At 48.4% G+C, this 27,719-nt stretch overlaps 1 protein-coding gene across 1 annotated transcript; it reads right to left on the bottom strand.

Moving 5' to 3' along the window:
* Positions 1-368: 368 nt before the first annotated feature.
* Positions 369-25,952, bottom strand: tcte1 (t-complex-associated-testis-expressed 1). Its single transcript, XM_041188150.1, has 3 exons — positions 25,793-25,952; positions 16,864-17,879; positions 369-581 (listed from the first exon to the last, which is right to left on the bottom strand). The coding sequence occupies exons 1-3, from the start codon at positions 25,950-25,952 to the stop codon at positions 369-371; spliced, it is 1,389 nt and encodes a 462-aa protein (XP_041044084.1).
* Between the last annotated feature and the right edge of the window lie 1,767 nt (positions 25,953-27,719).

Below are 27,719 nucleotides of genomic sequence, written 5' to 3'. Positions count from 1 at the left end.
GCCTCTCCCCGACTCCGTCCCTCCCAGTTGGCTCTTTGCTCTGTGTTATCCCCATTATGGATCCTGACGTTTCTGATATCTCTGTTGTACACAATGGCTCCTCTGAATCACCTTGTCTTACTTTTACTCAGGTTAAAGGCAATATGCAAACAATATTTGTTTCAGGATGTTTTGGCAAAATGAAATTGTGGCAAAATGAGCTTCAAACTATAGATTTATCCCTGAACACTATAAAAATAGTTTTGTTGTGTTTCATACAAAATTCTCCATCAGTCTGAATTAAAATGGATCTGTGAATATTGGCTGCAAGACAAGGAGGAGAGCAGAGTGGTGTGAGTGGGTGATTTGCAGCAGACAGTGTGTAGAGCTCAGTCAGGTGCCAGGAAGTGGTCTGATGTAATGTCATTGACTTTTGTGGCTTTAAGTGGCCGGCAGATGGCATTCGTCACCCTCTCCCGGTTAAGGTGCAGCATCTGGTTGATGGCATATTCATTCTCTTGGCCGATATCTGTCAGTCGCAGGTCAAACTCCATTACAGTCTTGTTCATGGACATTCCCTCTTGGAGCTGCCTCCCACCTTCCTGATCAAACAAAACAGGAAAACTTAGTGGATAGAGAGAAACAGAGAGAGAGAGAGAGACTCTGTAGAGAGGTGAGGGATGGATTAGATAACTAGGAGACCTGAGGGAAAGATACAATTGAATCAGACGAGAAAGGTTTAGAAAGGCAGATCAGAGAGTTAGAATGGGAGAGAATCAATGAAGAGAGATAGAGAGACCAGATAATAGACAGAGACCTGAGAGAGAAAGACTCTCATTAGAAGAAAACATAACATCTTACTTTCCTGAATCTGAGGATACAAAAGAAACAGGAATCACTCCGCACTAACACCCAAGTTCCCATACAATTCACACAGCATCAGGACTTCCTCATTGTGGCTGTGTCAAATTACTAGACCTCTCCACCTAACGGCAGTGGGAGTACCTTTGGCCCACAGACACAACAGTTCCAAAAGACAGCTCACCATCACTCTCTCAAGGCCAATAAGTGATGGGCAAAAAATGCTGGCCTTGCCAGCATTTCCATATCTCAAGGATAAATTTATAAAAAAAAATACCCATGAAGAAGAGGTATGAAGCCAAAGTCAAAATCCCCCTAGGTAGAGACACAGGATTACTGAGGATGCAGTATCCAGTGTGGTTCCCAGCCATACAAAACTGGAAGGTACCATCAAACTAATGCTCTGTGACAGGGTCACTAACTAAGTGAATTGTTCTGACCAGCAAAGTGTCTCGATTCTTTAGTATTGTTGGAGCTGCACCCATTCAGGTAATTGCTGAGTATTCCCTCACGCCTTGCTAATGGTGGAGAGGCTTTGAGTAGCCAGATGAGCTGTTCCTCAGAATGCCCAGCCTCTGGCCAGTTCTTGTGGTTACAACATTGATAATAGCTAATCCTATTAAACATCTGTTCAGTGGGAATGCCCACGTGGAAGGTCGAGTGAAGGATGGGAGCAATTACAGAGTGGATGGAGTTGCATTGGTCTGATATGTTTTATATTAAATCTCGGGTTGTCGCCTGGCAGTTATTACCCGATCCCAGTAGCCCTCAGACATTTGCTGGGCCAGTTAAGAATCAACTACATTGAAGTGGAACTGGAGTCACATATTAGGCCCAAACTGTGTAAGGACAGCAGACTTCCTTCTGTAAGAGACATGAGTGATCCAGCTGGATTGTGACATAGAAACATAAAAAATAGGAGCAGGAATAGGTAATTCGGATCTTTGAGCCTGCTCTGCCATTCAATATGATCATGGCTGATCCTCTATCCCAACGCCATACTCCTGCTCTCTCCACAAACTCTTGTTGCCTTCAGAGTCTAGAACTCTATTTCCTAGAGTCATAGAGATCGATAGCACTGAAAAAGGCCCTTCGGCCCATTGAGTCTGCGCCGGTCAAACAAGTACCTAACTATTCTAATCCCATTTTCCAGCACTAGGCCTTGTATGCCATGGCATCACAAGTGCACATCCAAATACTTAAGTGTTATGAGGGTTTCTGCCTCTGCCACCCTTTCAGACGTGAGTTCCAGATTCCCACCACTCTCTGGGTGAAAAAAATCTTTCTCACATCCCCTTACCTTAAATCGATGCCCCTTATTGATCCCTCCACCAAGGGGAAAAGCTCCTTCCTGTCTACCCTATCTATGCCCCTCATAATTTTATACACCTCAATCATGTCCCACCTCAATCTCCTCTGCTCCAGGGAAAATAACCCCAGTCTATCCAATCTCTCCTCATAACTAAAACTCTCCAGCCCAGACAACATCCTGGTAAATTTCTCTAGGGCAGGTACAGAACGGTGTCAGATACAGAGTAAAGCTCCCTCTACACTGTCCGCATCAAACACTCCCAGGATAGGTACAGCACAGGGTCAGATACAGAGTAAAGCTCCCTCTACACTGTCCCCATCAAACACTCCCAGGACAGGTACAGCACGGGGTTAGATACAGAGTAAAGCTCCCTCTACACTGTTCCCATCAAACATTCCCAGGACAGGTACAGCACGGGGTTAGATACAGAGTAAAGCTCCCTCTACACTGTCCCCATCACAAACACTCCCAGGACAGGTACAGCACGGGGTTAGATACAGAGTAAAGCTCCCTCTACACTGTCCCTATCAAACACTCCCAGGACAGGTACAGCACGGGGTTAGATACAGAGTAAAGCTCCCTCTACACTGTCCCCATCAAACACTCCCAGGACAGGTACAGCACGGGGTTAGATACAGAGTAAAGCTCCCTCCACACTGTTCACATTAAACACTCCCAGGACAGGTACAGCACGAGGTTAGATACAGAGTAAAGCTCCCTCTACACTGACCCCATCAAACACTCCCAGGACAGGTACAGCACGGGGTTAGATACAGAGTAAAGCTCCCCCTACACTGTTCACATCAAACACGACCCAGACAGGCGCAGGTCATAAGAAATAGAAACAGCAGAAGGCCATTCGGCCCATCAAGCCTGCTCCACCATGCAATAAGATCATGGCTGATTTGACTGTGGTCAAAACTCCACTTTCCCACCAATCCTCCATTATCCTCGACTCCCTTGTCTATCAAAAATCTATCTAACTCAGCGTTGAATATATTCCATGACCCAGCCTCCACTGCTTTCTGGGGAAGAGAATTCCAAAGAATAATGACCCTCAGAGAAGAAATTCCTTCTCATTTGTCTTAAATGGGAGATTCCTTAGTTTGAAACTGTGTTGCCTAGTTCTAGATCCCCCCCCCACCATGAGCAGAAAAATCCTCTCAGCATCTACTCTGTCATAGTCATAGAGGTCTACAGCACAGAAAAAGGCCCTTCGGCCCATCGAGTCTGCACCGGTCAAACAAGTACCTAACTATTCTAATCCCATTTTCCAGCACTAGGCCCATAGCCTTGTATGCTGTGGCATCACAAGTGCACATCCAAATACTTCTTAAATGTTATGAGGGTTTCTGCCTCTACCACCCTTTCAGGCAAAGAGTTCCAGATTCCTACCACCCTCTGGGTGAAAAAATTCTTCCTCACATCCCTTTAAATCTTCTGCCCCTTACCTTAAATCTACAACCCCAGGTTATTGATCCCTCCACCAAGGGGAAAAGTTTCTTCCTGTCTACCCTATCCATGCCCCTCACAATTTTATACACCTCAATCATGTCCCACCTCAATCTCCTCTGCTCCAGGGAAAATAACCCCAGTCTATCCAATCTCTCCTCATAACTAAAACTCTCCAGCCCAGGCAACATCCTGGTAAATCCCCTCTGCACTGTCTCTAGTGCAATCACATCCTTCCTATAATGCGGATTCCAGAACTGCACACAATACTCCAGCTGTGACCTAACCAGCGTTTTATACAGTTCCAGCATAACCTCCCTGCTCTTATATTCTATGCCTCAGTTAATAAAGGCAAGTATCCCATATGCCTTCTTAACCACCTTATCTACCTATCCCACTACCTTAAGGGAACGGTGGTCATGCACACCAAGGTGTCTCTGATCCTTGGTACTTCCCAGGGACCTACCATTCATAGTGTATTCCTGTGCCTTGTTTGTCCTGCCCAAGTGCATCACCTCGCACTTAATCAGATTAAATTCCATTTGCCACTGACCAGCCTGTCTATATCCTCCTGTAATCTAAGGCTATCCTCTCACGATTTACCACCCCACCAATTTTCGTGTCATCTGCGAACTTACTGATCAACCCTCCTACATTCAAGTCTAAATCGTTTATATATACCACAAATAGCAAGGGACTCAACACTGATTCCTGTGGAACCCCCCTGGACATAGGCATCCAGTCACAAAAACACCCCTCGACCATCACCCTCTGCTTCCTGCCACTCAGCCAATTCTGGATCCAATTTGCCAAATTGTCTTGGATCCCATGGGCTCTTAGCTTCCTTATCAGTCTCCCATGTGGGACCTTATCAAAAGCCTTGCTGAAGTCCGAGTAGACTATATCAAATCCATTGACCTGGTCACCTCTTCGAAAAATTGAAATTGGTCACACATGGTCTCCCCTTAACAAAACTATGCTGACTGTCCTTGATAAATCCCTGCCTCTCCAAGTGTTGTTTAATTCTGTCCCTCAGAATTGCTTCCAATAGTTTCCCCACCACTGAGGTTAGACTGACTGGCCTGTAGTTCACTGGTTTATCCCTTCCTCCTTTCTTGAATAACGGTACCACATTGGCTGTCCTCCAGTCCTCTGGCACCTCCCTGTGGCCAGAGAGTTATTGTTAATTATTGCCAGTGCCCCTGCTATCTCCTCTCTTGCCTCACTCAACAGATTGGGACACATTTCATCCAGGTCTGGAGATTTATCTACTTTTAAGCCTGCCAGACTGCTTAGAACCCCCTCCCTGTCTATGTTAATTTCCTGAATTATATCACAGTCCTTCTGCCTGATTTCCATACCCACACCATCCCTCTCACTTGTGAACACTGACACAAAGTATTCAGTTAGAACCCTACCTACGTCTCCACTCAGAGGGTGGTGAACCTGTGGAATTTTCTACCACCGAAGACTGTGGAGGCCGGGTCACTGAGTATATTCAAGAAAGAAATTGATTTGTTTTGGAAATTAGGGGCATCAAGGGGTATAGAGAGAAAATGGGAATATGGTGTTGAGATAGTAGATCAGCCATGGTCATATTAAATGGCGGAGCAGGCTCGAAGGACTGAATGACCTACTCCTGCTCCTAGATTCTATGTTTTTATGTAAAGCTCCCTCTTCACTATTCCCATCATACACTCCCAGTCCAGGTAGACCACGGGGATAGATACAGAGTAAAACTCCCTCTACACAGCCCCCATCAAACACTCCCAGGACAGATACAGCACAGGTTTATATACAAAATAAAGCTCCCTCTACACCGTCCCCATCAAACACTCCCAGGGCAGGTACAGCACAGGGTTAGATACAGAGTAAAGCTCCCTCTGCAGTGTCCCATCAAACATTCCCAGGGCAGGTACAGCACAGGGTTAGATACAGAGTAAAACTCCCTCTGCACTGTCCCCATCAAACACTCCCAGGGCAGGTACAGCACGGGGTTAGATAGAGAGTAAAGCTCCTTCTACACTGTCCCATCAAAAACTTCCAGGTGAGGTACAGCACGGGGTTAGATAGAGATAAAACTCCCTCCACAGGGTTAAAAGTGTACAAATCTCCAGGTCCAGGTGATTTGTGTCCCATACTGCTGAGGGAGAGAGGCTCTGACCCAAATTTTTAATTCCCCTCTGGCCACGGGGGAGGTGCCAAAGGACTGGAGAACAGCTAATGTGGTTCCACTATTTCAGAAGAGTTGTAGAGATGAGCCAGGGAATTACAGGCCAGTGAGTCTCACGTCAATGGTAGGGAAACTATTGGAGAAAATTCTGAAGGAGAGAATCTATCTCCACTTGGAGAGGCAAGGTTTGATCAGGGATAGTCAGCATGGCTTTGTCAGAGGGAGGTCATGCCTAACAAATTTGGTTGAATGTTTTGAGGAGGTGACCAGGTGTGTAGATGAGGGTAGTGCAGTTGATGTCGTTTATATGGATTTCAGCAAAGCCTTTGACAAGGTTCCACATGGGAGACTTATAAAGAAGGCAAATGCACATGGGATACAGGGTAATTTGATAAGGTGGATTCAAAATTGGCTTAGTTGTAGGAGGTAGAGGGTGATGAAAGAAGGATGCTTTAGTGACTGGAAGCCAGTGTCCAGTTGCGTACCACATGGATCTGTGCTGGATCCCGTATTATTCATCATTTATATGAACAACATAGATGACTATATGGGGGTTAGGATTAGTAAGTTTGTGGATGATACGAAGATTGCCAGGTGGTTAACAGTGGGTTTGAGCATCTTGGGCTACAGAAAGATATAGATGGGATGATCAAATAGGCAGATAAATGGCAGATGGAATTTAACACTGAAAAGTGTGAGGTGATATACTTTGGAAGGAGTAATTTGACAAGGAAGTATTCAATGAACGTCATGACACTAGGAAGTTCTGAGGAACAAAGGGACCTTGGCGTGTGTGTCCATAGATCTCTGAAGACAGAGGGGCATGTTAGTGGGGTGGTGAAAAAGGCATATGGGACACTTGCCTTTATCAATTGAGGCATAGATTACAAAAGTAGGGAGATCATGTTGGAGTTGTATAGAACCTTAGTGAGGCCACAGCTGGAGTACTGTGTGCGTTTCTGGTCGCCACATTATAGGAAGGATGTGATTGCACTGGAGGGGGTGCAGAGGAGATCCACCAGGATGTTGCCTGGGATGAAACATTTAAGTTATGAAGAGAGGTTGGATAGACTTGGGTTGTTTTTGTTGGAGCAGGGAAGACTGAGGGGCGACCTGATCGAGGTGTACAAGATTATGAGGGGCATGGACAGGGTGGATAGGGAGCAGCTGTTCCCCTTAGTTGAAGGGTCAGTCACAAGGGGGCATAAGTTCAAGGTGAGGGGCAGGAGGTTTAGGGAGGATGTGAGGAATGTGAGGATGTGAGGAAAAACTTTTTTACCCAGAGAGTGATGAGGGTCTGGAATGTGCTGCCTGGGAGGGTGGTGGAGGCGGGTTGCCTCACATCCTTTAAAAAGTACCTGGATGAGCACTTGACACGTCATAACATTCAAGGCTATGGGCCAAGTGCTGGTAAATGGGATTAGGTAGGTAGGTCAGGTGTTTCTCACGTATCCATAGGACCATAAGACATAGAAGCAGAAATTAGGCCACTCGGCCCATCATGTCTGCTCCACCATTCAATCATGGCTGATAAGTTTCTCAACCGCATTCTCCCGCCTTCTCCCCGTAACCTTTGATCCCCTTACCAATCAAGAACCTATCTATCTCAATCTTAAATACACTCAATGACCTGGCCTCCACAGCCTTCTGTGGCAATGAATTCCATAGATTCACCACTCTCTCGAAAGAAGTTTCTCCTCATCTCTGTTCTAAAAGATCTTCCCTTTACTCTGAGCCTGTGCCCTCGGGTCCTAGTCTCTCCTACTAATGGAAACATCTTCCCCATGTCCACTCTATCCAGGCATTTCAGTATTCTGTAAGTTTCAATCAGATTCCCCTTCATCCTTCTAAACTCCATCGAGTATAGACCCAGAGTCCTCAAATGTTCCTCATATGTTAAGACTTTCATTCCGGGATCATTCTCGTGAACCTCCTCTGGACCCACTCCAGGGCCAGCACATCCTTCCTGAGATACAGGGCCCAATATTGCTCACAATATTCTAAATGTGGTCTGACCAGAGCCTTATAAAGCCTTAGCAGCTCATCCCTGCTTTTATATTCTAGTCCTCTCGAAATAAATGCCAACATTGCATTTGCCTTCCTAAATATCGACTCAACCTGCAAGTTAACCTTAAGAGAATCCTGGACTAGGACTCCCAAGTCCCTTTGCACTCTAGATTTCTGAATTCTCTCCCCATTCAGAAAATAGTCTATGCCTCTATTCCTCCTACCAAAGTACACTTCCCCACATTGTATTCCATCTGCCACTTCTTTGCCCATTCTCCTAACCTGTCCAAATCCTTCTGCAGCCTCCCCGCCTCAATACCTCCTGTCCCTCCACCTATCTTTGTATCATCTGCGAACTTAGCCAGAATGCCCTCAGTTCCTTCATCTAGATCATTAATGTATAAAGTGAAAAGTTGTGGTCCCAACACTGACCCTTGCAGAACTCCACTAGTCACCAGCTGCCATCCTGAGAAGGACCCCCTTATCCCCACTCTCTGCCTCCTGCCAGACAGCCAATCTTCTATCCATGCTAGTACCTTGCCTCTAACACCATGGGCTCTTATCTTACTGAGCAGCCTCCTGTACGGCACCTTGTCAAAGGCCTTCTGGAAGTCCAAGTAGATAACATCCATTGGCTCTCCTTTGTCTAACCTACTCATTACCTCCTCAAAGAATTCTAACAGATTTGTCAGGCATGACTTCCCCTTGATGAAACCATGCTGACTTTGCCCTATTTTACCATGCACTTCCAAGTATTCTGAAATCTCATCCTTAATAATGGACTCTAAAATCCTACTAATGACCGAGGTCAGGCTAATTGGCCTGTAATTTCCCGTCTTTTGCCTCACTCCCTTCTTAAACAGAGGGGTTACATTAGCGATTTTCTAGTCCTCTGGGACCCGCCCTGACTCCAGTAATTCCTGAAAGATCACCACTAACGCCTCCACTATCTCTTCAGCTATCTCCTTCAGAATTCTGGGGTGTAATCCATCTGGCCCAGGTGATTTATCCACATTCAGACCTTTCAGTTTTCCTAGCACCTTCTCCTTGGTAATGGCCACCACATTCACCTCTACCCCCCAACTCTCTTGAACTTTGGGGATGGCACTCGTGTCTTCCACCGTGAAGACTGACGCAAAGTACCTATTCAGTTCCTCCACCATTTCTTTGTTCCCCACTACTACTTCTCCAGTGTCATTTTCCAGCGGCCCAATGTCCACTTTTGCCTCTCTTACCCTTTATATATCTAAAAAAAAACTCTTGCAATCTTCTTTTATATTACTGGCTAGTTTACCCTCATATTTAATCTTCTCCCTCCTTATTTCTTTTTTAGTTGTCCTCTGTTGGTCTTTGTAGGCTTCCCAATCCACTGGTTTCCCACTGCTCTTCGCCGCATTGTATGCTTTCTCTTTAGCTTTTATGCTGTCCCTGACGTCCCTTGTCAGCCATGGTTGCCTCATCCTCCCTTTAGTATGCTTCTTCTTCCTAGGGATGAATTTTAGCTGTGTCTCCCAAATTACTCCCAGAAACTCCTGCCATTGCTGTTCCACTGTCTTTCCTGCTAGGCTCATCTCCCAGTCAATTCTGGCCAGCTCCTCCCTCATGCCTCTGTAGATGCCTTTATTCAACTGTAATACCGTTATATCTGATTCCAGCTTTTTCCTCTCAAATTGCAGGGTAAATTCTATCATATTATGGTCACTTCCTCCTAAGGGTTCCTTCACCTTAAGCTCCCTTATCAAATCTGCCTCATTACACGTCACTAAATCCAGAATTGCCTGTTCCCTAGTGGGCTCCACCACAAGCTGCTCCAAAAAGCCATCTCGTAGACATTCCACAAATTCCTTTTCTTGGGATCCACTACCAACCTGATTTTCCCAGTCTGCCTGCATATTGAAATCCCCCATGACCACTGTAACTTTGCCTTTCTTACACACCTTTTCTATCTCCTGGTGTATCTTGTGCCCCACATCCTGAATACTGTTCGGAGGCCTGTACATAACTCCCATTATGGTTTTTTTACCTTTGCGGTTCCTCAACTCTACCCACACAGATTCTACATCATCTGACCCTACATCACTTCTTGCTATCGATTTAGTTTCATTTCTTACTAACAAAGCAACCCCACCCCCTCTGCCAACCTGCCTATCTTTTCAATAGGATGTCTATCCTTGGATATTTAGCTCCCAGTCCTGATCCCCTTGCAGCCATGTCTCCGTAATGCCCACCACATCATACCTGCCAATTTCAATCTGCGCCACAAGCTCATTTACCTTATTTCGTATACTGCGTACATTCAGATACAACACCTTCAGTCCTGTATTTCCCATCCCCTTTCTCATTATCATCCCTTTATCTGATGTGCTTGAAGTTAGATTCCTAGCCCTTTCCAAACACTCTGTCCTATTTTGTGTTCTGGAGACTTTAATAGCCTCTCCTGGGCTCTTCTTTCTTTTCAGTTTTTTCATAATTTTCCATGAAGTTTAATCCACCCCCCCAACATTCTAACCTGCTGCTTTGTTTCCCATTAGTCATACTTCTTGGAGTTTTACCCTTCCCTTTCTCCCCCCACTTTCTAGTTTAAAGTCCTGTTGACCACCCTATTTACCCTTTTCACTAGAACATTGGTCCCAGATCGGTTCAGGTGGAGACCTTCCCAACAGTACAGATCCCTCCTGTTCCAATACTGATGTCAGTGCCCCACGAAATGGAACCCCCCTTTCCTGCACCACTCCTTTAGCCACATGTTTACTTCCCTTATTCTCGCGTCCCTATGCCAATTTGCACGTGGCTCGGGTAGTAATCCAGAGATTATAACCCTTGAGGACCTGTTCTTTAATTTAGTTCCTAGTTCCTGATAATCCCCAGACAGGTTCTCTTTCCTAGTCTTATCTATGTTATTTGTCCCGACGTGGACCACAACTGGATCCTCCCCCTCCCTCTCCAATATCCTTTCAAGCCGGTCAGAGATGTCCCTCACCCTGGCACCGGGCAGGCAACATACCATGCGGGACTCTCCATCCTGCTTACAAAGGAAGCTATCAATTCCCCTAATTATAGAATCCCCTACAACTACCATTTGTCTTTTTGCTCCCCCCTCTTGAATGGCCTCCTGTGCCACTGTGCTGTGGTCAGCTGGCTCATCCACCCTACAGCCCTCTTCCTCATCCACACAGGGAGCAAGTACCTCATACCTGTTGGACAAGGTCAAGTGCTGAGGCTCCTCTGTTCCTGAACACAGGATCACTCTACCTGCCTCACTTGCCGTCACACCCTGCTGACCCTGACCGAATTTGTGTCGGTGCAGACTCAAAGAGCCAAAAGGTCTCTTCTGCACTGTGATTCTGTGATACACTGTCCCCATCAAACGCTCCCAGGACAGGTACAGCACGGGGTTAGATACAGAGTAAAGCTCCCTCTACACTGTCCCCATCAAATGCTCCCAGGACTGGTACAGCACGGAGTTAGATACAGAGTAAAGCTCCCTCTACACTGTCCCCATCAAACACTCCCAGGACTGAAAGCAGAGTTGTGTTCAATCAACACTGCAGCAACAAAGCACTAACTAGCCTTCACTTGGGAAAATATTTAATACTCACTAACCTATTGCTCACACCTGTGCTCATGGGTGAGATACCAATTGAGTGGCAATTAAAGTTGAATATTGTGGTGAGTCTCCAGTCTCCAGAAGTTTCGCGATCTGATCTCCTCTCCTGAATCCTGGGACTCATGGTTGCACTTGTACCTACCCTGAATGATATGGCCATGAATCTACACAGAGTAGTCAGTGTACTTGCCACACCTGCATAAACAGCTACTGCAGCAGCGTGAGCTGGATAGTGCGCTGGGATAGGAGATCCATTTTAGTTCAGGGGCTTTTACCACACTGGAGTGCCCCGCACTGGCCTGGCTGGTCTCATGTGACATGTTTGACCTGGAACTGCCATATGGACATTCACTCCTCCCACTCTGAAAATCCCTTCCATGATGGTCCACTGGCCGTGTGAATGGAGCACAACCAACTGAAACCCAAAGGCATGGGTAGTAGAAACAGCAACAATTTGGCCTCGTGATCTGCTGTGCAAAAGGCCCACTGGATGTCACCCCCTCCACCACCGACGCACAGTAGCAGCAGTGTGTGTACCTTCTACAAGATGCACTGCAGGAACTCACCAAGGTTCCTTAGACAGCATCTTCCAAACCCATGACCACTACCATCTAGAAGGACAAGGATAGCAGATAGATGGGAACATCTAACAGCCGTAAGTTCCCCTCCAAGCCCTCCGCCACCCTGACTTGGAAATATATCATCGTTCCTTCCCTGTCACTGGGTCAAAATCCTGGAACTCCCTTCCTAACAGCACGGTAGGTGTACACAAATCACATGGACTGCAGCGGTTCAAGAGGGCAGCTCACCACCACCTTCTCAAGGGCTCTATTTAAGAAAGGGACTATTTAGAAGCACACTACAGTGAGCTTGCACACAAGCAGGGGAGAGGCCTCATCCTGAGCGAGACACAGCCAGAGTGAGTGTGGGTATTGGCAATTTGGTGCACAGTGGGAGTTGGGTGCAGAGGGGAAGAGGTGTTCTTCACATTTTTTCTTTGCTATCCAACTTCTTAAATATTCAGGGAGTGGTCTGGCCTTGCTGCAGTAGTAGTGGCTACAAGGGAAATGAATGACTGGTAAGTAATGGGTAAGGTCAGGAAAATATTTACTACTTTTATCGCTTATAGTTTAAGGTCTTTTTGTGGTTTATAGTTTGTATATTCTGTAGTAACGAGGATCAGGAAAGAAGGGCACTAGAGTAATTGATTTAAAAGGTTTAATGTAATGGGATAAGTCATGGCAGGAGAGCTCAGAGCCGTGGTGTGCTCCTCGTGCTCCATGTGGGAAGCCAGGAACATTTCCAGTGCCCAGGACCAGCATGTGTCCAGCTGTAGCTCCTGGAAGCTCGGGTTTCAGAGCTGGAACGCCAGCTGGAGGCATTGTGGAGCATCCGCGAGTCTGAGAGCATTGTGGATAGCATGTTTAGAGAGGTGGTCACACCGCAACTGAAGGGACTTGAGGAAGGAAATGAATGGCTGATCACCAGGCAATTCCAGGAGAAACAGGCAGGTAGTTTAGGAATCCCCTGGGGTCCCGCTCGTAAATCAGTATTCCATTTTGGAGGCTGATGAGGGTGCTGGTTCCTCCAGGGAGTGCAGACAGAGCCAAGCATCTGGCACCACAAGCAGCCTGTCCGTACAGGAGGGGAAGAAGAGCAATTGCAAAAGGGGATTCTATATTCAGGGGAACAGATAGGCGCTACTGTGGCCGTCAACGTGACTCCAGGATGCTGTGTTGCCTCCCTGATGCCAGGGTCTGAGATGTCACTGAACGGCTGCAGGGCATCCTGAAGGGGGAGGGTGATAAGGCAGAGATCATGGTACAGGTTGGTACCAATGACATAGATAGAAAGAGGGATAAGACTTGCATCAAGAATTCAGGGAGTTAGGCAGTAGACTAAAAAGCAGGACCTCTCGGGTTGTAATCTCTGGATTACTCCCAGTGCCACGTGCTAGTGAGCTCAGAAATAGGAGAATAGTACAGATGAATATGTAGCTTAAGAGTTGGTGCACGAGGGAGGGTTTTAGATTCCTGGGTTACTGGGACCGTTTCCGGGGAAGGTGGGACCTGTACAAGCAAGGTGGCCTACATCTGAACCAGAGTGGGACTAACATCCTTGCGAGCGGGTTTGCTAGTACTATTGGGAGGAGTTTAAACTAATTCGGCAGGGGAGGTGACACAGGATGTTAGCAGAATAGGGACACAACATAATACAGTAAAACAACCAAGTCAGAGGGAGTACAGCTGTATTAAATTTCAAGGGAGTAAGGCAAGGCTGGATGGCTTCTACTTTAATGCCAGGGTATTACAGGCAAAAAGGATGAGTTAAGGGTGAGGATTGACACATGGAATTGTGATATAGTAGCCATCACTGAGACATGGTTGAGGGAGGGGCAGGATTGGCAGCTCAACATTCTGGGATATAGAATCTTCAGGCGAGACAGGGGAGGGTGTAAAAGGGGAAGAAGCATTGCATTATTAGGTAAGGAGTCAGTTACTGCAGTAAGGAGAGATGATATCTTGGAGGGGGCATCGAATGAAGCTTTGTGGGTAGAGCTTAGGAATAAAAAAGGGGCAGCCACATTGTTAGGTGTTTATTATAGACCTCCAGATAGTCAGCGGGAAATTGAGGAGCAAATATGTGCACAATTTGCGGAGGTGTGTAGAAACAATAACAATAGGGTAATTATATTAGGTGATTTCAATTTTCCCAACATTAATTGGGATAGACATGGTGTTAAGGGCTTGGATGGAGTGGATTTCTTGAAATGTGTACAGGAGAACTTTTTAGGTCAATATGTAGAGGATCCAACAAGGGATGGCGCAGTGCTGGACCTAATTCTGGGGAATGAAGCCGGACAGGTGGAGGTGGGTGAGTATTTTAGTGATAGCGACCACGACATGGTACAGTTTAAGCTTGTTATGGACAAAGAAAATGGTTTGGATTGGGGTAGAGCGGATTTTAGTAAATAAGGCAGGATCTGGCCAAGGTAAATTGGGAACAGCTACTCTGTGAAAATCTACAGAGGAGCAGTGGGGGGCGTTCAAAAGGAAATGGGGAGGGTACAGGCTCAACATGTTCCCTCTCAGGTGATAGGAAAGAGTAACAAGATCAGAGAACCATGGATGACCGGAGATATTCAGGATACAATGAGAAGGAAAAGAGAGGCTTTTAGCAGGTACAAGGGTAGCAAATCAGCGGAGGCATTAGTGGAGCACAGAAAGTGCAGGGTGGAGCTTAAGAAAGCAATTAGGAGAGCAAAGAAAGGATATGAGAAAGCTCTGGCTTTATAAGTATCAATGGGAAGAGGATAAGCAGGGAAAGAGTGGGGCCCATAAAGGACCAAGGGGGCAATCTATGTGTGGAGCCAGAGGATATCGGTAGAGTGTTGAACGAATACTTCACATCCGTCTTCACCCAAGAGAATGAGGATGAAGATATTGAATTCGGGGAGAGGGACTCCGAGGTTCTTGAGCAAATTGATATAGGGAGTGACAAGGTATTGGAGGTGTTGGCAGGCTTAAAAGTGGGCAAATCTCCAGGTCTGGATGATTTGTGTCCCAGACTGCTGAGGGAGGCAAGGGAGGAGATTGCAGGGGCTCTGACCCAAATCTTTAATTCCTCTCTGACCACGGGGGAGGTGCCAGAGGACTGGAGAACAGCTAATGTGGTTCCGCTATTTAAGAAGGGCTGCAGAGGGAACTACAGGCCAGTGAATCTCATGTCAGTGGTAGGGAAACTATTGGAGAAAATTCTGAAGGAGAGAATCTATCTCCACTTGGAGAGGCAAGGTTTGATCAGGGATAGTCAGCATGGCTTTGTCAGAGGGAGATCATGCCTAACAAATTTGATTGAATTTTTTGAGGAAGTGACCGGTTGTGTAGATGAGGGTAGTGCAGTTGATTTAGTTTATATGGATTTCAGCAAAGCCATTGACAAGGTCCCACATGGGAGATATATAAAGAAGGCAAATGCACATGGGATACAGGGTAATTTGATAAAGTGGATTCAAAATTGGCTTAGTTGTAGGAGGCAGTGTGTGATGACAGAAGGATGCTTTAGTGACTGGAAGCAGTATCCAGCGGCTCACCACAGGGATCTGTGCTGGGTCCCTTATTATTTGTCATTCATACAAACGTCATAGGTGACTATGTGGGGGTTAGGATTAGTAAGTTTGTGGATGACACAAAGATTGGCCGGGTGGTTAACAGTGAGGTTAAGTGTCTTGGGCAACAGGAAGATATAGCCGGGATGGTCAAGTGCGCAGATAAGTGGCAGATGGAATTTAACCCTGAAAAGTGTGAGTGATACACTTTGGAAGGAGTAATTTGACAAGGAAGTTTTCAATGAATGGCATGATACTAGGAAGTTCTGAGGAACAAAGGGACCTTGGCGTGTGTGTCCATAGATCTCTGAAAGCGGAGGGGCATGTTAGTGGGGTGGTGAAAAAGGCATATGGGACATTTGCCTTTATCAATCGAGGCATAGATTACAAAAGTAGGGAGGTCATGTTGGAGTTGTGTAGAACCTTGGTGAGGCCACAGCTGGAGTACTGTGTGCAGTTCTGGTCGCCACATTATAGGAAGGATGTGATTGCACTGGAGCGGGTGCAGAGGAGATTCACCAGGATGCTGCCTGGGATGAAACATTTAAGTTATGAAGAGAGGTTGGATAGACTTGGGTTGTTTTTGTTGGAGCAGAGAAGACTGAGGGGCGACCTGATCGAGGTGTACAAGATTATGAGGGGCATGGACAGGGTGGATAGGGAGCAGCTGTTCCTCTTGAAAGGTCAGTCATGAGGGGATGTGAGGGGCAGGAGGTTTAGGGGGGATGTGAGGAAAAAGTTTTTTACCCAGAGGGTGGTGACAGTCTGGAATGCGCTGCCTGGGAGGGTGGTGGAGGCGGGTTGCCTCACATCCTTTAAAAAGTACCTAGATGAGCACTTGGCACGTCATAACATTCAAGGCTATGGGCCAAGTGCTGGTAATTGGGATTAGGTAGGTAGGTCAGGTGTTCTCACGTGTCGGTGCAGACTCAATGGGCCAAAGGGCCTCTTCTGCATTCTGTGCTGCTCACATCCTAAGAAAGAATACATTTGCTTTTAAATTCAGGGATAGAAAGAGCCATAGGCTCAGAGTCAATGTTCAATGGTCCCTTTCTGGACATGGTAAATGTAGAGGCTTTGGGTAAATACATGACTGTGTTCAGCTGTGCTGGTCCAGGGATTACACTTGACAAGTAGCCACAAGAGTGAAGGATGGTGATTAGAAGGGTTTGCAAGGATGAAATCCAACAAGAGTCAATACTTCCAAGAGAAAGTGGAAGGAGAATGGGAAGAGGCGGTGATAGGATTAAGAACCAGACAGAAACATGGAGGGATCAATAGATACCACACAGTTTGGCTTATATGCGTCACTCCAATTGATAACCACCATTGCTGTACCTCGAACCTCACCCGCACATACTGACCTGCCCTAAATTATTACAGGAAAGATCAATGGACTTCAGGGTGTGGTTCTTCATTAGGAGTTCAGAGAAGACCACTGCCACAGGCTCCGTCAGCTCATTGCTCGACAAGTTGATTTCTTCCACTGAGGACTTCATAAGAGCTTGGCCCAAAGCCTCCCCTCCTTCGTCCCCAATCTGATTGAGGCGAAAGTTGATGGATTTGAGGGTGGAGAAGCGCCTGACTTTGTAGGAGATGGCTTTGGCCCCATATGCTGAGATGCAGTTGTTGCACAGGTTGACCTTCTCCAGCTTAGTCTTGTGAAGAAGCTTGGCCACTACCTTTGCCCCATTGTCCTTGATTAAGTTATGTGACAGGTCCAGTTCTACCAGTGAGGGATGGTTCAGCATGTACTTCACCAGCACTCTTAACATTTCATCATCAATCCTGTTTCGAGGGAGCTTGAGCACCTTCAGGCTCTTACAAGAATGGATGGCCTTCGCTAGCGAGAAGCAATCTCGGTAAGTGAACTGGAAGATATTCCATTCAAAATTCATCCCGCAGTCTTTGACCCCATATGTCACGTGCAGTTCCTCAAGGTTGATGAGTTTGTTGAGCAAGATGCTGAAGTCAAAGTGATCAACTGAAGATCCATTCACATCACTATCACTGCCGCCATCTGAGGAGTCATCATCCATTGTCTCATGACTTTGCTTGACAGGAGGAAGGAGCTGGGCAATGTCTAACTTCCTCACATAGTTTCTACAGAGTGGCACCAGTTCTAGGACTACCTTTACATCGGTGGTGTCTGGGACAAAGAATTCAATGATGTTCTTCAGCAGCCGTTCAAAGAACATCCTCTTCCAGCTTCCTCCATAACTGGAGATGTCGCACACCTCCCAGCATTCCAGGCAGCATCTTCTCCAATAGCCCTCATCACTCACCAGGTTTGCTGTCACTTGTAGTGGGATATTGGTGGAGATCTTGGCCAACACCTTGCGTTTGTGCTTCTCCAGAAGCTGGTCCAAAAGGGGATGCTCTGTGGTGTTAAAAGAGGGCACAGTGCAAGTGAGTGATTTGGCAACGTTATCTCCAGCCACTGTGGTGATCATTTGCAAAGTACACACTGCTCCTCATATTCCAAAGCCTCTTCATTCAAATCAAATGATCATTTCATAGACTCGTAAAATGATACAGCAGAGAAAGTGGCTAATCACCCCATCGTGTCTGTGCCAACTCATTATAAGATTTAATCTCACTCCCTGCTCTTTCTGTATAGCCCTTCAAATTATTTCCTTTCAAGTATTTATCCAATTCCCTTCAGGACATTGCCATTGAATCTGCTTCCACTGTCCTTTCAGGCAGTGCATTCCAGATCAGGACAACTTGCTGTAAAAACATTTCTCCTCATCTCCCTCTGGTGCTTTTCTCTTAAATAGGACCCTGACCCATGAGTTTATGTCTGATCTATGACCTAATTGTATACCACATATCCCTCAATACTTTTAGCTAACAAGAATCTATCAATCACAGGTTTAAAAATAAATATTGATCAAGCAGCAATTGCCATTTACGAGAGTTCCAAACTCTTTCCTCTCTTTGTGTGTGCAAGTGTTTCCTACTTTCACTGCTGAAAGATCTGGTTTTAATGATTAAACTATGTTCCCTCGTCCATAGATCCCTGAAGGCAGCAACACAGGTAGGTAAGGTGGTTAAGAAGACATATGGGATACTTGCCTTTATTAGTCAGTTAGGCCACAGCTGGAGGACTGTGTGCAGTTCTGGTCACCACATGATAGGAAGGATGTGATTGCACTGCAGGGAGTGCAGAGGAGATTCACCAGGATGTTGCCTGGGATGGAGCGTTTCAGTTATGAAGAGAGACTGGATAGGCTAGGGTTGTTTTCCTTAAGAGCAGAGAAGACTGAGGGGGGACCTGATAGAGGTATATAAAATTATGAGGGGCATAGATAGGGTAGATAGGAAGAAACTTTTCCCATTAGCGGAGGTGTCAATAACCAGGGGGCATAGATTTAAGGTCAGGGGCAGGAGGTTTAGTGGGGATTTGAGGAAAATTTTTTCATCCAGTGGGTAGTTGGAATCTGGAACACACTGCCTGAGGGAGTGGTAGAGGCAGGAACACTCACAACATTTAAGAAATATTTAGATGAGTACTTGAAATGCTATAGCATACAGGGCTACGGGCCAAGTGCTGGAAAATGGGATTAGAAAAGGCGCTTGATGGCTGGCACGGACACAATGGGCTGAAGGGCTTGTTTCTGTACTGTATAACTCTATGACTTTAAACTTCTCAACCAGAGCAACTAGTTTCTATCCACCCTTTCTGTTCCCCTTATCTTGAAAAGTTGATCAATCATCCCTTAACTGTCTCAAATCCTATCCATGACATTTTAATGATCTGTGTACCTGGACTGCTTTTCAAATAGGATTTTAAATAATGGGGGAGGGTTCAGATTTTGAAACTTTAATGATAAAAGGCAAGGCAATAGTTCAGGGTAGCGAATGATTACCAGGCGTGATAGGAAGGGACAGAGCGTAGAAACATATGAGTGCACCAGCAAATAGAATCAGTGTGGGAAAAATGGTAAAAAGACAGAATTAAAGTTGCTTTATCTGAATGCAGGCAGTGGTAGCAGTGTGGACCATGCACTGCAGCAACTCAACAAGTCTCCATCAACAGCACCTCCCAAACCCATGACCTCTACCAAGGGCAGCAGACACATGGGAACACCAGCACCTGCAAGTTCCCTTCCAAGCCACTCATCATCCTGACTTGGAGATATATCACCATTCCTTCACTGTCGCTGGGTCAAATACTTGGAACTCTCTTTCTAACAGCATTGTTAGTGTTGTAAGGAACATATCTTTTTATTTCTTTTGGACTACTGTAAAGAACATATCTTTAAATTTCTGTTGGACTGTGGATTAAAATTACAATGGCTGCAGATTGAAGGACATGTCTACTGGAACAGTGCGAGGGATATATACAATGTTGCTGTCCTGGAACAGTGTGTGCCATGAAAGACAGGATGGTGCCGGGGAGTCATCTGGTTTAATGGGGAACTGCCTGGCAACATTTTAATTGGCTCCTGACCAGGTGACCAGAGTTTGTGTGAGACCAGTGCAACAGAATAGCTCCTAGCCTGAAAAGAAAAAGACCTAAAACCTCTTGCATATAATAAGATATGAGTGTATATAAGATTCCAGTAATTCTATAATAATAGCTAGCTGACTTTTTCTGCTTATATCTCTATAACCTGCTCTCTCTCTGAAAACCCCTGTCAAGAGGAAAAAGGGAAAATCACCGTTAGAGACATTGAAAGGCAAGTGCTCAGCCAGTGAACTAAAGACTGAAAGTGCTGGAAGACCATCTCGTGTCATCAACAAAGAACTGAAAGGAATTTGGATGACATCGATCAAAATCAACCCATGAATCCTGTGCTTTATCTCACCCTTAAAATCCTAATTTTTATGTGTCTTGTATGTGCTTGTATAGGAATTTTAGCTTAGGTTACAGAGTTAGGAATTAGCAGTTCATATTTCTTTCTTTTGCCACTGGTTAATGACAGTTTGTTTAAGAAACAGTTATTTACTTATTAAGTTTACAAACCTGCTGCTCATATTCTGTTAAATTTAACAGTTGGGTAGAACTGGGACAACCTGGTGGTTTGATCAAACTTTTCAGATTAGTTGTGGCTCGGAGTGCAGTGGGAATTGATATTACAGCACACGATCCCCAGCGAGCTGTTACAGTTTCAAGGTGATTTAGAAAGGTTGAGTGAGTGGGCATATACATGGCAGATGCAGTATAACATGGGTAAGTGTGAATTTATCCACTTTAGTAGGAAAAATAGTATGGCAGAGTATTATTTAAATGGTGACGGATTGGGAAATGTTGATGTACAAAGGGACCTGGATATCCTTGTACACCAATCACTGAAAGCAAGCATGCAGGTACAGCAAGCAGTTAAGAAGGTAAATGGTATATTGGCCTTCATTGCGAGAGGACATGAGTACAGGAACAAGGATGTCTTACTGCAGCTGTACAGGTGAGATTGGTGTTATTTCTAGACTCTAAAGGTGTCAAGCGATATGGGGAGAGAGCATGAGCATGGTGTTGAGATACAGAATCAGCCATGACCATATGGATGTCACAGCAGGCTTGAAGGGCTGAATGACCGACTCCGGCTCCTATTTGCTATGTTTCAACAACCAGGGGGCTGGAAAGAGGGATTACAATGAGCGGCTGGTTTCTTTTTGCCCTTTCTGGCTGGCGCAGACACGATGGGCTGAATGGCATCATTATCCACCGTAACTTTTCTACAGTCTGTGGAACCACTCACTCTCCAGCTCCAGGAGTGATAAGAAGCGTCTCACTCTCCAATCTCCGGGAGTGACAGCGAGCATCTCACTCTCCGGTCTCCGGGAATGACAGGGAGCATCTCACTCTCCAATCTCCGGGAGTGACAGCGAGCATCTCACTCTCCAGTCTCCGGGAATGACAGGGAGCATCTCACTCTCCAATCTCCAGGAGTGACAGGGAGCATCTCACTCTCCAATCTCCGGGAATGACAGGGAGCATCTCACTCTCCAATCTCCGGGAGTGCAAGGGAGCACCTCACTCTCCAATCTCCAGGAGTGACAGTGAGCATCTTACTCTCCAATCTCCGGGAATGACAGTGAGTATCTCAATCTGCAATCTCCGGGAGTGACAGCAAGCATCTTACTCTCCAATCTCCGGGAATGACAGCGAGCATTTCACTCTCCAATCTCCGGGAATGACAGGGAGCACCTCACTCTCTAATCTCCGGGAGTGACAGGGAGCATCTTACTCTCCAATCTCCGTGAGTGACAGCAAGCATCTTACTCTCCAATCTCCGGGAGTGACAGGGAGCATCTTACTCTCCAATCTCCGTGAGTGACAGCAAGCATCTTACTCTCCAATCTCCGGGAGTGACAGCGAGCACCTCACTCTCCAATGTCCGGGAGTGACAGCGAGCATCTTACTCTCTAATCTCTGGGAGTGACAGCAAGCATATCACTCTCCAATCTCCGGGAGTGACAGGGAGCCTCTCACTCTCCAATCTCCGAGAATGACAGCGAGCATCTTACTCGCCAATCTCTGGGAATGACAGGGAGCACCTCACTCTCCAAAATCCGGGAGTGACAGCGAGCATCTCACTCTCCAATCTCCGGGAATGACAGGGAGCATCTCACTCTCCAATCACCGGGAGTGACAGGGAGCATCTCACTCTCCAATCTCCAGGAGTGACAGGGAGCATCTTACTCTCCAATCTCCGGGAGTGACAGGGAGCATCTCACTCTCCAATCTCCGGGAGTGACAGGGAGCATCTCACTCTCCAATCTCCGGGAATGACAGGGAGACTCTCACTCTCCAATCTCCGTGAGTGACAGCAAGCATCTCACACTCCAATCTCCAGGAATGACAGGGAGCATCTCACTCTCCAATCTCCGGGAATGACAGGGAGCATCTCACTCTCCAAACTCCGGGAGTGACAGGGAGCATCTCACTCTCCAATCACCGGAAATGACAGGGAGCATCTCACTCTCCAATCTCCGGGAATGACAGCGAGCATCTCACACTCCAATCTCCGGGAGTGACAGCGAGCATCTTACTCTCTAATCTCCGGGAGTGACAGCAAGCATATCACTCTCCAATCTCCGGGAGTGACAGGGAGCCTCTCACTCTCCAATCTCCGAGAATGACAGCGAGCATCTTACTCGCCAATCTCTGGGAATGACAGGGAGCACCTCACTCTCCAAAATCCGGGAGTGACAGCGAGCATCTCACTCTCCAATCTCCGGGAGTGACAGGGAGCATCTCACTCTCCAATCTCCGGGAGTGACAGGGAGCATCTCACTCTCCAATCTCCGGGAGTGACAGGGAGCATCTCACTCTCCAATCTCCGGGAATGACAGGGAGACTCTCACTCTCCAATCTCCGTGAGTGACAGCAAGCATCTCACACTCCAATCACCAGGAGTGACAGCGAGCATCTTACTCTCCAATCTCCGGGAATGACAGGGAGCATCTTACTCTCCAATCTACGGGAGTGACAGGGAGCACCTCACTCTCCATTCTCCGGGAGTGACAGGGAGCACCTCACTCTCCAATCTCCGGGAGTGACAGCGAGCACCTCACTCTCCAATCTCCGGTAGTGACAGGGAGCACCTCACTCTCCAACCTCCGGGAGTGACAGCGAGCATCTCACTCTCCAACCTCCGGGAATGACAGGGAGCATCTCACTCTCCAATCTCCAGGAATGACAGGGAGCATCTCACTCTCCAATCTCCGGGAATGACAGGGAGCATCTCACTCTCCAATCTCCAGGAATGACAGGGAGCATCTCACTCTCCAATCTCCGGGAATGACAGGGAGCATCTTACTCTCCAATCTCCGGGAGTGACAGGGAGCCTCTCACTCTCCAATCTCCGGAGTGACAGGGAGCCTCTCACTCTCCAATCACCGGAAATGACAGGGAGCATCTCACTCTCCAATCTCCGGGAATGACAGCGAGCATCTCACACTCCAATCTCCGGGAATGACAGGGAGCATCTTACTCTCCAATCTCCGGGAGTGACAGGGAGCCTCTCACTCTCCAATCTCCGGGAATGACAGCGAGCATCTTACTCGCCAATCTCCGGGAATGACAGGGAGCATCTCACTCTCCAATCTCCAGGAATGACAGGGAGCATCTCACTCTCCAATCTCCATGAGTGACAGCAAGCATCTCACTCTCCAATCACCGGGACTGACAGGGAGCATCTTACTCTCCAATCTCCGTGAGTGACAGCAAGCATCTCACCCTCCAATCTCCGAGAATGACAGGGAGCATCTCACTCTCCAATCACCGGGAGTGACAGGGTGCATCTCACACTCCAATCTCCGGGAGTGACAGGGAGCACCTCACTCTCCAATCTCTGGGAGTGACAGGGAGCACCTCCCTCTCCAATCTCCGGGAGTGACAGGGAGCATCTCACTCTCCAATCTCCGGGAGTGACAGCGAGCGTCTTACTCTCCAATCTCCGGGAGTGACAGCGAGCGTCTTACTCTCCAATCTCCGGGAATGACAGAGAGCATCTCACTCTCCAATCTCCGGGAGTGACAGCAAGCATCTCACTCTCCAATCTCCGGGAGTGACAGGGAGCCTCTCACTCTCCAATCACCGGGAATGACAGGGAGCATCTCAATCTCCAATCTCCGGGAATGACAGGGAGCCTCTCACTCTCCAACCTCCGGGAGTGACAGGGAGCCTCTCACTCTCCAATCACCGGAAATGACAGGGAGCATCTCACTCTCCAATCTCCGGGAATGACAGCGAGCATCTCACACTCCAATCTCCGGGAGTGACAGCGAGCATCTCACTCTCCAATCTCAGGGAGTGACAGGGAGCACCTCCCTCTCCAATCTCCGGGAGTGACAGGGAGCACCTCACTCTCCAAACTCCGGGAGTGACAGCAAGCATCTCACTCTCCAATCTCCGGGAGTGACAGGGAGCATCTCACTCTCCAATCTCCATGAGTGACAGCAAGCATCTCACTCTCCAATCACCGGGAGTGACAGGGTGCATCTCACACTCCAATCTCCGGGAGTGACAGGGAGCACCTCACTCTCCAATCTCCGGGAGTGACAGGGAGCACCTCCCTCTCCAATCTCCGGGAGTGACAGGGAGCACCTCACTCTCCAACCTCCGGGAGTGACAGCAAGCATCTCACTCTCCAATCTCCGGGAGTGACAGCGAGCATCTTACTCTCCAATCTCCGGGAATGACAGGGAGCATCTCACTCTCCAATCTCCGGGAGTGACAGCAAGCATCTCACACTCCAATCTCCGGGAGTGACAGGGAGCCTCTCACTCTCCAATCACCGGGAATGACAGGGAGCACCTCACTCTCCAAACTCCGGGAATGACAGGGAGCATCTCACTCTCCAACCTCCGGGAGTGACAGGGAGCCTCTCACTCTGCAATCACCGGAAATGACAGGGAGCATCTCACTCTCCAATCTCCGGGAATGACAGCGAGCATCTCACACTCCAATCTCCGGGAGTGACAGCGAGCATCTCACTCTCCAATTTCAGGGAGTGACAGGGAGCACCTCCCTCTCCAATCTCCGGGAGTGACAGGGAGCACCTCACTCTCCAACCTCTGGGAGTGACAGCAAGCATCTCACTCTCCAATCTCCGGGAGTGACAGCGAGCGTCTTACTCTCCAATCTCCAGGAATGACAGGGAGCATCTCACTCTCCAATCTCCGGGAGTGACAGCAAGCATCTCACTCTCCAATCTCTGGGAGTGACAGGGAGCCTCTCACTCTCCAATCACCGGGAATGACAGGGAGCATCTCACTCTCCAATCTCCGGGAATGACAGGGAGCATCTCACTCTCCAACCTCCGGGAGTGACAGGGAGCCTCTCACTCTCCAATCACCGGAAATGACAGGGAGCATCTCACTCTCCAATCTCCGGGAATGACAGCGAGCATCTCACACTCCAATCTCCGGGAGTGACAGCGAGCATCTCACTCTCCAATCTCAGGGAGTGACAGGGAGCACCTCACTCTCCAATATCTGGGAGTGACAGGGAGCACCTCACTCTCCAATCTCCGGGAGTGACAGGGAGCACCTCACTCTCCAATCTTCGGGAGTGACAGGGTGCATCTCACTCTCCAATCTCCGGGAGAGACAGCAAGCATCTTGCTCTCCAATCTCCGGGAGTGACAGGGAGCATCTCACTCTCCAATCTCCGGGAGTGACAGCAAGCATCTCACTCTCCAACCTCCGGGAATGACAGGGAGCATCTCACTCTCCAATCTCCGGGAGTGATAGGGAGCACCTCACTCTCTAATCTCCGGGAGTGACAGGGAGCCTCTCATACTGCCCTGTTCAACCTGCCCTATTCAAGCAGTCACTCACCAGCGAAATTCTTCACAATGTGCTTGATACAGAGATCCGAAAGCAGAGGGACCGTTGCCAGCGACCACTCGGGATCCTCCGCAATGATTCTCCTCATCCTCCTGGGATCGGCTGCAGGATTTGGACCTGAGAACTTGGTGGCCCAAGGGTTAATATTCATGGCTGCAATCTTACCTCAATGACTGGGGGATAGTTCAATTGTTGGATCTACTGTGGAGACCTGAATTGTCTAAGGGAGAATAACAACCTATAAAGAATAAAGCAGGGTTAGAGCTTCCCATCAACCACCCAGACTTCAATTCCTTTCAGAAGCTGCCCCGGCTCACCCTCTTTCTGTCCCTCTGCCAGCCTCTCTCCCTCTCCCTCACACACATGCTCACTCATTCTCTCTCCCTCACGCACTCTATCTCTCCCCCTAACTCATTCTGTCTCTCTCTCACACTCTCTCCCACCCTCTCTCTCACACAATCTCTCCCTCACTCTCACTCACCTCCCCTCCCCTCCCTCGCACCTCCCCTTCCTCACTCACCTCCCCTTCCTCTCACTAACATCCCCTTCCTCTCACTCACCTCCCCTCCCTCGCACCTCCCCTCCCACTCACTCACCTCCCCGCCCGCTCACTCACCTCCCCTCCCACTCACTCACCTCCCCTCCCACTCACTCACCTCCCCTCCCCTCCCTCTCTCATCTCCCCTCCCTCGCACCTCCCATCCCATTCACTCACCTCCCCGCCCGCTCACTCACCTCCCCTCCTGCTCATTCACATCCCCTCCCGCTCACTCACATCCCCTCCCTCCCTCTCACATCCCCTCCCTCTCACTCACCTCCCTCCCCTCCCTCTCACATCCCTTCCCTCCCTCTTACATCCCCTCCCTCTCATTCACCTCCCGCCCCTCCCTCTCCCCTCCCTCTCACATCCCCTCCCCTCTCACTCACCTCCCCATCCCTCTCTCACCTCCCCTCCCTCTCACTCTCACTCACCTCCCCTCCTTCTCACTCTCACTCACCTCCCCTCCCTCTTACTCACCTCCCCTCCCTCTCCTCCCCTCCCTCTCACTCACCCCCTCCCTTTCACCTCCCCTCCCCTCCCTCTCACCTCCCCTCCCCTCCCTCTCACCTCCCCTCCCTCTCACTCTCTCACCTCCCCTCCCTCACACTCATCTCCCCTCCCTCACACTCACCTCCCTCTCACTCACACTCACCTCCCCTCCCTCACACTCACCTCCCCTCCCTCACACTCACCTCCCCTCCCTCACACTCACCTCCCTCTCACCCCGCTCCCCTCCCTCTCACCCCTCCCCTCCCTCTCCTCCCCCTCCCTCTCACTCACATTCCTCTCCCTCTCACTCACCTTCCTCTCCCTCTCACTCACCTTCCTCTCCCTCTCACTCTCACTCACCTCCCTCTCACTCTCACTCACCTCCCCTCCCTCACCTCCCCTCCCTCACCTCCCCTCCCTCACACTCAACTCCCCTCCCTCACACTCAACTCCCCTCCCTCTCACACACTACCCCTCCCCTCCCTCTCACTCAGCCCCACTCTCCTCCCTCTCACTCACCCCCACGCTCCTCCCTCTCACTCATCCTCCTCTCCTCCCTCTCACCTCCCCTCCCTCTCTCACCTCTCCTCCCTCTCACCTCCCCACCCCTCCCTCTCACTCACCTCCCCTCCCTCTCACTCACCTCCCGTCCCTCTCACTCACCTCCCGTCCCTCTCACTCACCTCCCCTCCCTCTCACTCACCTCCCTCTCACTCACCTCCCCTCACTCTCACTCACCTCCCATCCCTCTCACTCACCTCCCCTCCCTCTCACTCACCTCCCTCTCACTCACCTCCCCTCCCTCTCACTCACCTCCCCTCCCTCGCACTCACCTCCCCTCCCTCGCACTCACCTCCCCTCCCTCGCACTCACCTCCCCTCCCCTCCC

This window comes from Carcharodon carcharias, chromosome 5, assembly GCF_017639515.1.
Source record: "Carcharodon carcharias isolate sCarCar2 chromosome 5, sCarCar2.pri, whole genome shotgun sequence".
NCBI lineage: Eukaryota > Metazoa > Chordata > Chondrichthyes > Lamniformes > Lamnidae > Carcharodon > Carcharodon carcharias.
This window is presented reverse-complemented; position numbering and strand designations above follow the sequence as displayed.